The sequence below is a fragment of the Nomascus leucogenys genome, chromosome 4 (assembly GCF_006542625.1).
Source record: "Nomascus leucogenys isolate Asia chromosome 4, Asia_NLE_v1, whole genome shotgun sequence".
In the NCBI taxonomy this organism is placed as follows: domain Eukaryota; kingdom Metazoa; phylum Chordata; class Mammalia; order Primates; family Hylobatidae; genus Nomascus; species Nomascus leucogenys.
This window is the reverse complement of record NC_044384.1, coordinates 42,667,212-42,683,999: the sequence shown is the minus strand read 5'-3', so window position 1 is coordinate 42,683,999 and position 16,788 is coordinate 42,667,212. Positions and strand designations below refer to the sequence as shown.

General features: G+C 38.2%; 1 protein-coding gene across 3 annotated transcripts in view; it reads left to right on the top strand.

Annotated features, from left to right (window-relative positions):
- The window catches only part of KIAA1328 (KIAA1328 ortholog), a 372,817-nt gene that overhangs the window by 312,446 nt on the left and 43,583 nt on the right, over positions 1-16,788 (top strand). For all 3 annotated transcript variants that reach the window (XM_003261907.3, XM_012506309.2, XM_030810556.1), the window contains one exon: positions 8,375-8,483. In XM_003261907.3, the coding sequence (XP_003261955.2) occupies positions 8,375-8,483 (109 nt within the window). The remainder of the gene's footprint in view (positions 1-8,374; positions 8,484-16,788) is intronic.

The window sequence follows — 16,788 nt, the reverse complement described above, 5'->3', positions numbered from 1 at the left end:
TCTACTAAAAATAGAATTAGCCGGGTGTGGTGGCACGTACCTGTACTCCCAGCTACTTGGGAGGCTGAGGCAGAAGAATTGCTTGAGCCAGGGAGGCAGAGGTTTCGGTGAGCCAAGATCGCTCCACTGCACTCCAGCCTGGGTGACAAAGCAAGATTCTGTCTTAAAAATAAAAATAAAAATAAAAAAGTGCTGCCTTAGGAGTCAAGAAAATATGGGGGGGGGGGGTTCTATTGTCTTGTATTCTAATTGAGGTTTAATGTATATACACTAAATTGTAGAGGCCTTAAATGTATAGTGTGATAAATTTTGAAAATTATATATACCCGTGTAACCACTACCCCAATTAAGATATAGTACATTTCCATTTTCAATAAATCCTCATACTCTTTTCTAGTCAATCCTCCTGAAGCCTTTCCTCTTGGGTTGCTGATGGCTGCCTTCTCTGTGCATCCTCACATGGCATTTTCTGTGTGTGCATCCCAGGGAACGCTTCCTCTTCTTATAAGGACACCAGTCACTCTCAGGCCCACCCCTACGACCTCATTCAACTTAACTACCTCTTTAAAGGTCTTGTCTCCAAATATGTCTCTGAGGTGTCCTGGTCTTTAGGACTTCAGATTAATTAGGGAAGGCACAACTAAATCCATAACAACCACTTTCTTTCTAATTTTTGTGCCTTAGACCATCTAGGGGTTTTATTACAATATAGAATACAATGAGAAAAGTAGACTTCCATGCCTTGTTCCCAACCTTATAGGGAAAAGATAGTCTTTCACCATTAAGTGTGATTTTAGCTGAAGGTTTTTTTATTTTATTATTTTATTTTATTTTATTTTTATTTTATTTTATTTTATTTTATTTTATTTTTTTGAGAAGCAGTCTTGCCCTTGTTGCCCAGACTGGAGTGCAATGGTGCTATATTGGTTCACTGCAGCCTCCACCTCCTGGGCTTAAGCAGTTCTCCCACCTCAGCCTCCTGAGTAGCTGGGATTACAGGTGTGCGCCACCACGCCGGCTAATTTTTTTTTTTTTTTTTAGACGGAGTTTTTGCTCGTTTCCCAGGGTGGAGTGCAATGGCACGATCTCAGCTCACCACAACCTCCGCCTCCCGGGTTCAAGCGATTCTCCTGCCTCAGGCTCCTGAGTAGCTGGGACCACAGGCGCTCACCACCATGCCCGGCTAATTTTTTGTATTTTTAGTAGCAACAGGGTTTCACCATGTTAGCTAGGCTAGTCTCAGACTCCTGACCTCAGGTAGCCACCGCGCCAGAGCAGCTGGAGGCTTTTTGAAAATGCTCTTTATCGGGCTGAGAAAGTTTCCTCCTAGTTTGCTGAAAGTCTTTGTCATAAAGGGGTGTTGAATTTCATCAAATCTTTTTTTCTGTACTTACGATCATGTTATGTTTTTTCTTCTCAGAAGGTAGTTTAATGATTACACTGATTGGGAGATATTGGGGTGGTAATTTTTTTTTTTGATAATGACCTTGTCAGCTTTGGGTAACAGAGTTATTCTAGTGTCATAAATGCATCAGGAAACATCAGTGGAAATGGTGTGATAGGTACCTTCAGGGCTTCATCTCTCCCAAGAAACACTGAAAAATCTTGCAAAAACCGTCAGAAGCTGCCTTATCAGAACTCTGGAGGCTAGTGAAAGATTTACAGAAACAAAACCAATTCTTAGCCAGGAGAAAGGCTACTGAAGCATTGTAGGAGGACTTTAGTGTTAACTTAGTCTTGCCCTACCCCAAGCTTGCCCAACCCGCAGCCCGTGGGCCATATGTGGCCCAGGACAGCTTTGAATGCAGCCCAACACAAATTTGTAAACTTTCTTAAAACATGAGATTTTGTTTTTTTGTGATTTTTTTAAGCTCATCAGCTATCATTAGTGTATTTTATATGTAGTCCAAGACAGTTCTCCCAAGGTGTCCTAGGGAAGCCAAAAGATTGGGTGCTCCTGCCCTCCCCTCTTCCCAGCGTGGCAGCAGTCTAAAAGATGGCAGCCTGAGTTCCAGGTTTTAGTATCTGCCCTCTGAGGAAGCAAAGCAGACCGTGTTCTCAAGGGATTGTTTCTCTATTTTAACCTGTCTGTGGATTCCCTAAAGGGCTGACACATGGAGCCTGCCTTTGTTTTGTTTGACTAAACTTTCTCTGGGCAGAGAGTGGCTACATATAGGACATTCCTTGAAAACACTGAAAATCAGATGAACACACCACTGGCACCTGGGGTTTAAAAAAATAAATAACAATGAGGCAAACAATAGACACACCAAAAAGTCAAATAATCTAGAATAAATAGAAGATCTGAATAGACCTATATAACAAGTAAAAAGATTGAATCAGTAATCAAAACCTCCCAACAAAACAAGCCCAGGACCAGATGGCTTCACTGATGAATTTTACCAAATATTTAAAGAATTAACACAAATTCTTCTCAGACTCTTCCAAAAAATGTAAGAGGAAAGAATACATCCTAATGAAATGGGAAAAGTTCCCCTATCTCCTTTGCAGGGTGTGCAATGGGGGAGTGGCTCGCTTCTTCAGTGCCCTGCTGCTCAAACCTCTAGGGGGAGCATGCAGACGGGCAGGTTGTGGGGCTCCGACCACAGGGCAGTGTCTAGGGGTAGATGTTTACAGCTCCTGAAGCACCAGTGGGCATTTGCTGCCGTGTGCCCTTTTAGTTTTACCGTCTATAGGTGGCTTGTGTTAACCAGCTCAATTAGACCCTCTACCTGTCGCAAGGACAGAGGGCTTTCTGTATCTCGGGTTCTTGCCTTAGTGTACTGGAAAAACTGGATCACACGTGGGCTTGGAGAATGAATGCAAGGTTTTATTTAATAGTGGGAGTAGCTCTCAGCCGATGGATGGGGAGTCAGAAGGGGGATGGAGTGGGAAGGTAGTTTTACCCTGGAGTTGGGCTGCTTAGTGGCTGGACTCTTTTCCAACCGCTTTGGCCAAATTCTCCTCACTGTCTGCATCGTTCCACCGGTCAATGGCCTGCCAGTGTCCGCTGGTGCCTGTTGGTATGTTCTTCTGCTCCTCTCAACGTCCAGCTGCTTGTGTGCTCTTCTGCCGGTGTGTTCCTCTTGATATCCATCAGCTTCTGTCCCTTCCCGCTAGGGTCTCAGGGTTTTTATGGGCACAGGATGTGTGGGTGGCAGGCCAGGGTGGTCTTGGAAAATGCAACATTTGGGTGCCAGGCAAGAGTGCTTGTCCTCACCTTGGTCCGTGGGCACAGGCCCGATGGTGGAACCCTCACCAGGGACCCTGCCGTTTTCATCCCTGCACTTCCCTGCCCCCCTCCCTGATATCAAAGCCAGAGACAGATGTCACAAGAAAAGCAAACTATAGGCCAGTATTCTTTATGAGTGTGGGTGAAAATACGCTTAACAAAATACTAGCAAGCTGAATACAGCATATTAAAAGGATTATACATCATAACAAGTGAGATTTAGCCCAGGAATACAAAGGCAGTTCAACATACAAAAATCAATCAATGTAATACACATTAATAGAATGAAGGAATAACCACATGATCATCTCAGTTTACACAGAAAAAGCATTTGACAAAATCCAACATTCTTTCATGCTGTCTGCCCAACTTTATAGGAAATTGTTTGTTGACTCTGCCATAGTAGATCACCAAGGACAAGGAGAGGTATTGGAAGAGTACATATGAAAAGTTGTTATAGGACAGAACAGAAGTGGCACATATAATGTCCACTGGCTTCCCACCTGACCACATATAATTACAAGGAGGATTAGGGAATATAATCTAGCTGTGTACCTAGGAAGAAGGAAGGAGTACATTTTGGTGGATAACTCACAGCATCTGCCACAGCAGCGTTCTTCATAGTAGCCCCAAACCAGAAATACTCCAATGTCCCTCAATAGCAGAATGGATAAAAAGTCATAAATGCATACAATGGAATAGTACTTAGCAAAGAAAACAAAGAAACTGCAGTACATAAAAATTATCAGCATAGGTAAATTTTGCAGACAATTTAAGCAAAAGAAGTCTCAAAAATAATATACATAGTATGTTTCTAAAGTTCAAAAGCAACAAAACTAAATGACATGTCTAACCAAACACATAAATGGTAGAACTATAAAGAATAGAAGCAAATAATTATTAGAATAGTTGGGGCCCCTGGAGGCAAGAAGGAATTGTGACTGGGGATGGATATTGGTATTGTATCTGGGTGGTAGTGCTGCCAGGGCTTGCTTTCTTGAGCTGGGAATGGGTGACACTGGTTTTGTCTGTACAATTTATTCTTTAAACTGAATAGATAATATGGCTCAGCCATTTAAAAAATATAAAATAAAACAAAGGGCCCAGAAACAGAGTTTTCTTAAACATTGAGCTCTAAGAAAAAAAAAATTGCCATGAAATATACCCAGTTACATCTAAATAGGACATGATCCATTATAATCAATTCCATCTGTGCATGTGAAAATATATGTGTGTGTTTATGTAAATGCATTCACATATATTACGTGTATATAAACATACACATTTGTGTATGGAATCAATTAGCCTAGTAATATTCTTACCAGCATTTTATTTATTTATTTATTTTATTTATTTATTTTTTTTTTTGAGACAGAGTCTGGCACTGTCACCCAGGCTGGAGTGCAGTGGCACGATCTCGGCTCACTGCAGCCTCTGCCTCCTGGGTTCAAGCAACTCTTCAGCCTCAGACTCCTGAGTAACTGGGATTACAGGTGCCCACCACCAGGCTCAGCTAATTTTTTGTATTTTTAGTACAGATGGGGTTTCACTATGTTGGCCAGGCTGGTCTCGAACACTTGACCTCATTGTTCACCCGCCTCGGCCTCCCAAAGTGCTGGGATTACAGGCCTGAACCACGGCACTCTGCCAGCATTTTTTTTTTTTTTAAGCATATGTTGTTATTGTGTGTGTGTGTCTGTATTTGTGTGTGTGTGTGTTTAAATATACAGGAATATAGAGTTCCATGAATATGCATAACTGTAATTGTTGGTATACTTAATATTAAATAAAATTTATAAAGGGAACAAATACAATTAAAAGCTGATGTATAGCTTTCTGGAAATGCAATAAGGAATAGAGCTTAGAGAATTAAGAAAAAAGAACAGTTAAATTTGGTCTGTGCTTTACAGCAATCATTCTTATCCTTTTCAGGGTCCCATACCCTTTCAGAATTTGGTAAAAGATATGGTTTCTTTCTTCAGAAAAATAAATGAGCACACATATATACATTGTTGTGCCTTACAATTATGAGGTATTTATACATTCCTGAAGTACATTCTTCAATTATAAAAATCCCTGGACCATCTGTTAAAATTCCTTCTTTAAATTGTCCCCAGGTATTCTGTGACAGTGACCGAAAATATATTTATATTCTGTCACTACCAAGCATTTCTTCTTCCCTTTCACCTCACTCACAAATCCCTTTCAGTTGTTTCTGCTCCTATTTGTCCGTCTTAATTTCCTCTTACATCACCCAGATTCTACCCAGACAATTGTATTAGTAGTGAACTGCTTTGCCTGCCTTTGTTCTATCTGTTCCACTCTATTCTAAATTCTGCCTCAAAATTAATCTCTCCAAAGACCAGTTTGGTATTTTTTTTATCATTGTTGTTACTGTTTTATTTTTGAGTCCCTCTAAAATAATGCTTACAAGTTTGCCATACAGAGCCAAACAGACCTTGATTGCATTCAAAATCCAGCTTTGCTCTTACCAGCTGGGTGATATTGGACATGCTGCTTGATCTTTTTACAATTTCCACTTCCTTATCTATAAAATAAGTACAATAATATAATTTAAAGACTGTTGTAAGGATTAATGAGATAATACATTTAAAGTGATTAGCAGGGTTCAAGGACATAGTGATGTTCAATAAATATTTCCTGACTAAATGAAATATTTAGCCTTGAGGTTTTCAATTTAATGCTTTTGCTAATGTAAGTCTCTGTCTCCCATTTCATGCTCATCATTGTTTCCTAACAAAGAATCCTACCTCCTGCGTCAAATGTTCCCCAAATCCTATAGCCAAATGTGAACTCTCCCATTTCTTAATTCCTCAGACTTTTCATAGTACTTATTACAGCAGCATAGCGTAATGGCCAAAGCTCTCAGGTCATCTTGGACATAGATACTAGCTCCATCACTTATAGCTCGGTGACCTTGGGCAGGTCACATAGGCTCTTTATGGCTTATTTTCCTTATCTGCAAATTTGTTATAAAAATATTGTCGCAAAGAGTTTTTATGAAAATAGAAAATAATTTCTAAAAAAGGTAAAACAATAGAGATAGAGAGGGGGCTAGGACCAGACTAAGGCCGGGAGCAGGTATTACCTACAAATGTGCAAGAGGGAACCTTCTGGAACAAGGAAATATTCTAAAACTGGATTTTAAAAAGAAATATCTAAGTACCATGCAAATTTAAAATAAAAACTGGCTTGTAGCCATGCTTTCATAGCTATATAAAGTTACTATTTATCAAACTCTACAGTTAAAATAAGTAAATTTTATGATACTCAAATTATACCTCGATAAAACTTACATATACACTAAGCATATTGTATGTTTTAGCAGTCACTACCTTATACTGCCTTGTGTTATCTGTGGTTTTGGTTTCGGTTTTTTCTTGAGACAGAGTCTTGCTCTGTTGCCCAGGCTAGAGTGCAGTAGCATGACCATAGCTCACTGCAGCCTCAACCTCCTGGGCTCAAGGGATCCTCCTGCCTCAACCTCCTGAGTAGCTGGGACTAGGACTGCAGGCACATGCCACCACACCTGGCTAATTTTATTTTTTATAGAAACAGGATCTTGCTATATTGCCCAGGCTGGTCTCCAACTCCTGGCCTGATCCTCCTGCCTTGGCCTCCCAAAGTGCTCGGATTACAGGTGTGAGCCACTGAGCCCATCCTCTATGTCTCTTTATGTGATTGTCAAGAGTGTCTTGTGTCCTTACTCTCATACCTTCCTTCCCCTCCCTATAAACTAAGCCTGAGCTTAAACCTGGCACTGGCCAGTATTAATATGTACTTGTTTGGGTTGAGGGTACCACAGATTTCTATATATAAAGAAGAATGAATTGTGCATTTAGAGGCTGGTCTTTTATATCTACACATAATAGATTAGTGGGACCCCATCTCTACAAAAATAAAAATAAAGAATTAGCCTGGCATAGTGGCACACATTTGTAGTCCCAGATACTCAAGAGGCTGAGGCAAGAGGATCACTTGGGCCTAGGAGGTCGAGGTTGCAGTGAGCTGGGATTGCACCACTACACTCCAGCCTAGTGATAGAGCGAGACCCTGTCTCAACCAACAAACAAACAGAGTACAGAATAGTTGACATAAACAGTATAGGTTTTGAAGCCAAGGATAATGGTGATCATTTAGATGCTAATTGCTATAGCTGTAAGACTCTAGCCTTCTCTATGCCTGATGATTTCAGGTTGCATGCAACCTGTTGCCATTTTCAAAGTTAGCATACTGCACTCCTGGCATTTTAGGGTCTGGTATTCCCAGCACTCCAAAGCTTTTTGTTATTTGAATACTCTCCTTTTCGTCAAAGAGTGGATCTTCCCAAATAACTTCATGCATCCCGGATAACAGTTTTCAAGGAACCAGAAGAAAAACTGCATGTGATTCTTACAGTCTTCCAAGATAAATATAGCGATATTTTATGTTGTTTAGAAACTAATAATAACTGAAAAATAAAATAAAAACAATATTTCTGTCCATACCATCTTTTTATGTAGCACTCCAGAAGAGAAAAGTAATTACAAATTAAACATTGCTTGTTGGAAAGGAATTGAGGCCAAGTCAGGCAGTTCCTGGGAGGATAAACTATTGCTTAGGAACTTTCCCATGGCACTCGAATGAATATTAGTTGAGCATATCTTCCAATTAAGACATGTGTTTTAGCCAATGTTGAGTTCTCTAAAAGAAACTTTCAAGAGTTACATATATCTTGAAAGTGTTTTAAAGAGGATCAATTTAATTTGGAGGGTTTAGAGTTACAAAGTGCTAGAATCTTTCTTATGAAAGTTAAAGAGAGCAAAATAAAACATCCCACTTCCTTGGGCATTTTCACAGTAAACCGAGATCAGCAGGGGCTTGCTAGGCAATCAGGTTTAAAAACAAAATCTCTAGTTACTCTGTCACTGCACAAATGTATTTTCTTAAAGTACATTATAGATTTCCCATGTTTACAAAACTGAAGTGAGTTTTTCATATGCCATTGTTACATTTCAGGGAAACAAGTGGCTTACCTTTGAAGCTTGGACATTCCTATAATGTCTTATAAATTTACTAAGAATGAACTTTTCCATTTTCTTTTATTGAATGCCCAAATTATTTTCTTTATTGTTCGTATAGGGACAATGACAGGAGTTAGAAAAGATGCGTCTACATCTCCTATGCCAACAGGAAGCCTAAAGGATTTTGTCACCACAGCCTCACCATCATTACAGCACACCACCTCCCGGTAAGCTTCAGAGATTCTTTAGTTTTTAATATTCTCCCTATGAGAGCATTTTTTTGAAGTTTATTTAATAAGGAATGGAAAAATCTTGACAACTCTTAGTGATTCTTTCTCAAGAGAGTTCCTTCTTTTGAAGCATCTAGATTTGACCAGTTTGAACCACATGGAGTCCTTTTCTTTATACATGCACTTTCTTAGTTGATCTTGGTAATGGGTAAGGGCTTCCATAGAAACCTAAAGCTAAACCTATCCTTCACCAGAAAGTCTGCTTAGCAGCAGGGCTTTCCCAATTTATCACAGAAAAGTTATACATTTAGACTATAAGTTTAACTAGCTGAAATCATTGATATTGAACATTATAGTGGCTTTTGTACTAGTTAAAGGAATACCAACATTTACATTTACTTATACCAGACACATTTGAGGGGTTAAGCATTTGATCAGCCTTTTCTGGAGTCAGGGAAAGAAATATCTTATTTTAAATTTCCCATGTCTAATAAACCAACTCCCACATTATGCAATTAAGGCTGAATATATAAACATCAGTACCAAAAGGGCTTGGTTTATGTTTCCTCAGGGATATGATTGGTTTTGAGCACTTAAATTCATAGCAGCTTATCCGATGAATTGAATATAAATGTTAAGACTTAATTTGTAGTTAATTTGAAGTCCATTGGCTTTGCAAAGTAGAAATGCCCAAATTATAAGTCTCAAGTCTGATGATTTTAAAGATGTACTCTAAAATGTATTATTTTGGTTTGAGGTAATTTCAAAGGGAAGAGAAAGATTATTTCTTCCTCCTCTAAAAAGTTGTATTCCAGTCCAGTGCCTATAGATATGCTGTTCCACAGAAGCCAAACCTAGGAAACAGTGTGTTCATCCTATTTTGGCTCTTTTTGTCATTCCTTTAATTCTGGAGCTGGAAAGGCAAGCATCTTAAAGAACTTTTGAGAAATGACTCCAACACAAAAGATAATAACAATAGCTACCATCTATTAAGTATCTGCCATGTCCCTAGCACCTTGCCAAGCCCTTTATATGCATTGTCTAATTTAATCTTCACAACCTTATGAGGTGGTACTATTATCCCCATTTTTAAAATTAGGAAACTAAGGTTCAGAGATATTGAAGAACAGTCTAAGGTCACATAGCTAACAACAGGCAAAGCCAGCATTTCAGACTCCAAACCTCATAATCTTAAATATTGTAATAGTTGACAATGACAACCTCTCTATTTTGGAGGCCACACACAATCAAAAAGAGAATTTAACTGTTTGCCACATCCTTTCACTGTTGCTGCTTTCTTCTATCTCTCTTTTTTTTTTGTTTTTTTTGTTTTTTTTTTGAGACGGAGTCTCGCTCTGTCGTCAGGCTGGAGTACAGTGGTGCGATCTCAGCTCACTGCAACCTCCACCTCCCGAGTTCAAGCAATTCTTCTGCCTCAGCCTCCCAAGTAGCTGGGACTACAGGTGCCCACCACCACACCCAGCTAATTTTTTTTTTGTATTTTTATTTTATTTTATTTTATTTTAATTTTATTTTTTTAGACAGAGTCTCGCTCTGTCACCCAGGCTGGAGTGCAGTGGCACGATCTCGGCTCGCTGCAAGCTCCACCTCCTGGGTTCACGCCATTCTCCTGCCTCAGCCTCTCCAAGTAGCTGGGACTACAGGCGCCCGCCACCACACTTGGCTAATTTTTTGTATTTTTAGTAGAGACAGGGTTTCACCGTGTTAGCCAGGATGGTCTTGATCTCCTGACCTTGTGATCTGCTTTTTTGGTATTTTTAATAGGGTCAGGCTTTTACCATGTTTGCCAGGATGGTCTCGATCTCTTGCCCTCATGATCTGCCTGCCGTGGCCTCCCAAAGTGCTGGGATTACAGGTGTGAGCCACCATGCCCGGCCACTTTCTTTTATTTTTAATGCTACTATTGTTGGCATTCTTCCAGAGATCCACAATAAGTTGTGATTCTGAAATGCTGATGGGGCTTCCTCTTTGGATCACTTAACGTTGTGGCTGAAGGCTTGTGCTCAGAGGGTTTCCATCCTAGCTCACCTTGAAGGATTCATTTGGAGGAATTAGAGGTAAAGAAGGAAGATTATCTGGATTTTCAATCGTAGTGAATTTTCCTATTGTTAAAGATTAAAATGAGATCTTTAACACCACTTTAATATATTGTTTTTGATGGTTGCATTTCAGTTTAGAGGGAAGTATGAAAAAATGGAATAAAATGTTTCTCCAGTAAGAGTTTTATAAAACATCCTCAGCACATATTTTTTGAATGGATCATATCAACATTGTAGAGTTTTATAAGCCCAGGTTAAAACTGCTGTGAAGAGTCATATTTACAGACTTTAAAAAAATATTATCTATTTGTCCTTAATACTGCAGATCAGCTAAATATAGATTCTCAGAAGCTTCCTATGTAATGAGCATTTGGCTTAATAAAACAACATGTAGCACACTATATTTTATCCTTAGAAATGCATGACGACATCATATAGGTCTCTTATACGAAGTGCAGAGTTAAAAAAAAAAATCAGTACTATGAAAATCAGTTACCAAGAAGTCATAGTGGTGGCTTTCCAGATTTCAGAATCAGGATTATTTGAATTGTTTTTATTTCAAAGTGTAGAAAAGGCATTTTTTAAAATAGACTACATTATCAGTCACATGCAAACTCTTAATGTAAGAGAAGAGCCTATTGTTCTTTATCTCAACAAACCTTTGAAAGTACCAAAGGGAACAAGAGTAAAAGCTCTTCCCCTGTCCAACTTAAATTCCAAGAATTTTCAAGACCTGCAAACAAGGATGGGGGTGAGACAGATGCCAGTGGGAGACAGGTTTTCCTTTGTTCTCTGAAAATACCTAGAAGAGTTCCATTTCATTCCATGTGCAGGTGAACAAAACAGGTGTGGCAGAGTCATCTTTCTCATTCGCAGTGTTGGCTGTTAATTGTTCTCACTGCTGGCTGTCAATATTATGTAAAATTTTCATTCCCCATTCAAGATGGAAAAAATTGTGGCTGAAAATGTTAACATTTGCATTTTTATTTGTTGATTTATTTAAAGGACAGCCTCTCCTACAGCAATCCATCACTTGGTGACACCCCAAATATGAATAATGTATTGTAGACTTGCAGTTACAATGTGTAATAAGTGCTAGAGACAGTAAAGGAATGTTAACTATGTTGCAAATGTAATATTTATTGACTCATAAAGTTTATTGCTTTTAAGGTTCAATAATACTGACCATAAGACATTAATATCACTTATCCTGATTTTAGCTGGGCACCTTTGTATGTAGAAATATTCATCTATCTCATGCTAACAAAATAAATATGTAATTTACAGCATAAGCAAAGGGGGCATTATAGTTTTCTGTGCTGAAAGCTGCAGTGTTTCTTTCTCTCCATTTCACTTCTGGTTCTCCACACTGATCTCACACCCCTAAGCTGCCTAAGAGAATAAGCATAGTGGTCATCTTGGCACAAGAGGGTGGTGAAGCTGAATTAAATGTACCATTCATTTCTGCTTGAATGGAACAAGTAATGCCTCACAGACCACTCCACCTGGAAAGAGGAGTTGAGGGGCTTTCTCCCTGTCATTCTAAACACCTCGAGGTAGGTGAGCCTTGGCTCTAAAAGAAACTTAAATAAATACCTTTCCTACCAAATGAATGAGTCAGAGTTTACCAAGTCTACTTGATCCTGTAGTCTCCAGTGTGAAGCCAGAGCTGGGCAAGTTACCATTTGCTTCTCAAATGAATGTGTTATGAGCACAGATAGAACTGATAATTAACCATTTTGTGCCTTCCAGAATTAGGTACGTCCATTGTCAACAATAAAGATCATACAGGAAATATCTAACACTCAAAGCAAAAGAAGTAATGATAATTAGGAACCATCAGCTATAATTGTCATCTACATTTAACATGCAGAATTATGTATTTCTTCATTATAAATAGCCTTTCTAATTGTACTTGATGTATGCCAATTTAATCAAAAAGTATACTTGCAACAGGCAGAATTTGCATTAATGTAGCTTTGGATCTTCAGGTCTTTTATTTCAAATTTGACTGGGAAAGAAGGCCTATTACAGCTGTATATCCTTGATATGTTGGTGTCTTTTTCTATTCAGATGTGTAGATCTGATACATTTTATATTAAAATGAAGATAGTATCTTCTGAGATTGCTCAATGCAACAGAAATCTTGTCACCTTTAAAAATATTGGTGGAGTTTGTATTTTTCAGTCATACGGTGACACAGTGATTGTTGGACCCTGATAAACAGAGGCACACCAGGCCTACAGTAGCAGGATTAGATTCTCAGTCCCTGAAGTAAAAGGTTACTGAGGTCACTTCTTTCTGTTCTTCTGTGACTTCTACAAACAGTTATAGCTGGTGCTCTTCCTGTGCCTTTGTGTGTCTGTGTGTAAGATGTGAAGAAAGAAAGGGAGATTTCACCAAATCATGCCCAACTAGTGAATTTTCAGAACTGGAACTGGAATTAGCCTGTTTCTAGGATGTACTGTTCACTTTTTTAGCCTTTTTTTTTTTTTTAAGAAAGATGAGTTTTTAATGACAACACAAAAGCGTCAAAGGTTTTTGTTTTGTTTTGTTTTGTTTCTTTTTGAGTTACTGGTGGGGAGAGGTGTTGATTTTGTGAAGCTTCTTTTTTCTTGACAGGATTTGGGAAATACTTGAGTACATACTTTGAGGGACTTGATAAATTATTTGGGGGCTTTTAAAAAATAGTTTATTTTTATTAATTGACACATCATAATTATACATATTTATGAGGTACATGGTGGTGTTTCAATACATGTATATATTGTGTAATGATCAAATCAGAGAATCTAGCACATCCATCGCCTCATAGATTTATCATTTCTTTATGCTGAGAACATTCAGAATCCTCTCTTCTAGTTATTTTGAAATACATTAGGTTAGTGCAAAAGTAATTGCAGTTTTTTTCTATTAAAAGTAATGGCAAAAACTGCAATTACTTTTGCACCAACCTAATACAATGCAATATTGTTAACCATAGTCACCCTACTGCACAATAGAACATCAGAACTTATTCCTCCTATCTAACTGTAACTTTGTACCCAATGACCCCTCTCTCCCCATGTCCCCACCTCCCACTCTTCCTAGCCTCTAGTAATCACTATCGTACTCGCTGCTTCTATGAGATCAATGTTTTTAGATCCCACATACAAGTGAGATTGCTTGTTGGAAAGCAATTGAGGCCAAGTCAACCAGTTCAGTATTTGTTTTTTGTGCCTGGCTTATTTCACTTGACATAATATCCTTCAGGTTCATCTATGTTGCCACAAATGACAGGATTTCATTCTTTTTTATGGCTGAATAGTATTCACTGTGTATATATACCACATTTTCATTATCCATTCGTCCATTTATGGACACTTAGGTTGATTCCATATCTTAGCTATTATGAGTGCTTCAGTAAACATGGAGTGCAGATATCTCTTTGACATACTGGTTTCATTTCCTTTGGATACATACCCAGCAGTGGGATTGTTGGATCATATGGTAGTTCTTTTTGTAATTTTTTGAGGAACATCCATACTATTTTTCATAATGGCTGTACTAATTTACTTTCCGACCCAATAGTATATAAGAGTTTTCTTTCTCCAATCCTTGCCAACACTTGTCTTGTCGTTTTGGTAACAGCCATTCTGACAGGAGTGAAGTGATATTTCATTGTGGTTTTGATTTGTATTTTCCTGATGATTATTGATTTTGAGAATTTTTTCATGTACCCGTTAGCCATTTTAATGTTTTCCTTTGAGAAATGTCGATTCAGGTCTTTAACCTATTTTTTTAGTCACTTTATTTTCTTGCTATTGAGTTGTTTTGGAGTTCCTTATATATTTTGTATAGTAACTCCTTATCAGATGGATAGTTTGCAAATGTTTTCTCCCATTCTGCAGGTTGTCTCATCACTCTGTTGTGTCCTTTGCAGTGCAGAAGCTTTGATGTAATCCCATGTGTCTATTTTTGTTTTTGTTGCCTGTGCTTTTGAGGCTATATCCAGGAAAGCATTTTCCTGACCAATGTCATGGAGCTTTTCCTCTTGTTTTCTTCCAGTAGTTCTATAGTTTCAGGACTTACATTTAAGCCTTTAGTCCATTTTGATTTGATTTTTGTATCTGATTAGAGATGGGGGTCTAGTTTTACTCTCTGCATGTCTGCATGTGGATATCCAGTTTTCCCAGCATTGAAAAGACTGTCCTTTTTCCATTGTATGTTCTTCACACCTTTGTGAAATATCAATTGGCTATAAGTACATAGATTTATTTCCATGTTATCATGTTAATAGTTTAGTTTGAGTTTTTTTAAAAACCTTGCTTTGCTGTCAACCATATGCTTAATGTGTTCTGAAAATTTTGCTGTAAGCTTACGCCTTGCTGAGCTTTCTATAGTACAGTTGCCTGTGCACAGCCATGCTCACAACGCAGCTGTTTAAACACAGCTGACTGGAAGGTGGCTTGTGTGATGTTTGGCCCACTGAGACTGAGAGCCAGGAACTAGGCTCAGAAGTATCTGAAACCTAGGACCATACTCTACCAATCCCAGTCTGGAAGGAATCTTCTCTCTGTTGTGAATACAGTATTTATTTATCTTTATTGTTATCTTAAGTAACTTAACATGAAAATCCAGTTGCTTCCAGCTCCAGATATGATGGCACAGCCTTTAAAGTACCAGAACAAGTGATGGTGTTTTGTTCCTTTGCTGGGCCAGAAAGAGGATGTTCCTCTTCATTCTCTGTAGGTTATAAACCAAGGCTTTAGCCCAGAGAGCAGGTCAGACACTATTTTGTTTCCCATATCACACTGCCAGTAACCATTCAAATTGAAGAGAAGGGAAAGTCATATAAATATGATCTGCCTGATTGTAACAGTGATCTATTTTATCTCAGCTGCAGAATTCTGGATTGAGAGCTGCCATGGGATTCAAACGCCACACACACACACACACACAAACACACACACACACACATTTTTATACTGGGAACAAAAATACAATACTGAAATTTATAATTGCCTGTTCACAATTCTTAGCATAGTACTTTAGCATTGGCAGAATGATTTTAGGTACATTATTTCATTTAAATTGCATCACAATCCTATGAGGTAAGTAGTGGTATTATCCCATTTGACAATGAGGAAATAAGAACTAAAGGAGACTGAGTAACTGACCAAGGTCACATAGTAGGAAGCAGAAAAGAAGACATGAATCTAGCTTTTCTAATTGCAACTTTCAGAGTTTTTTCATTCTTCCACACTGGCTGAAACTTGGATTTGATTCTGAAGTGTAAGCACTGAGCTGATAAAATTCTGGTTTGGGGTAGGAATCAGACAAACTTACTTTAACATTGGAATTTGTTTTGTTTTTATAACTTGATAGAAAGAAGCTTAGTTACACAGAGAAGTGGAGGGGTTGTGGTTCGATTATGCGTAGCAGTCAAATTGCAATATTTGCTTGCATTTGTGTCCAGAATCCTAACAGTAACAAAACCATTTTTTTTTAATGAGACTATCTTCTCACGTATACATTTACCTAAATATTTTAAACACTCAACCAGATTTTCTGATGTTCCTAGCAGAGGAAATGATCATGTATTATCCTCCCAGCAGGAGAGAGGGATAAGATAAACTAAGATCACAAACCTCTGCTGGGGTTTTCATAGTAGGTTTGAATAGCGGACCTTGCTGCGTGTATATAATAGAGCATATGAGTGATGACCCTATGTGATGATAGTGGCTATTATTCGTTAAATGCCAGTTATGTATCAGGTATTTCATTGGGCATATACAGATATATCCATTTATAATATATGTTCATACAAATTGCATATTATTGTCAAGATTTTTAATGGCTGTTAAAGCTCAGCTTCAAAATATCGGATAGAATTTATTCTCATTTTTCCAAAATGACTTTTTAAAGTATGAGCTGTAAGGCTGAGAACTGTAATTTTAGCTTTCCTTGCCCTCAGAGTAACAGTTTATTCACTATACACAAAGTAACATTAACCATAACTTTTCCATTTTGAGTATCTTGTAAATAATAAAATTAAAACCAAATGAAATGGTGCACATAAATGGATTATAGTAAAAAGGACTAATCTGGAAACTTCAGAAAATAATGTATTGAGCATGTAAAAGAAAATATGAAGCTATAAACATGCCTGTCTCCCATGTTTAACCAAGAGGGTAAAAAGCCCAGCGATTCAAAAGGATTTTCATTTAGTTGGGTTGACAACTTGGAATTCCAGGCCACTG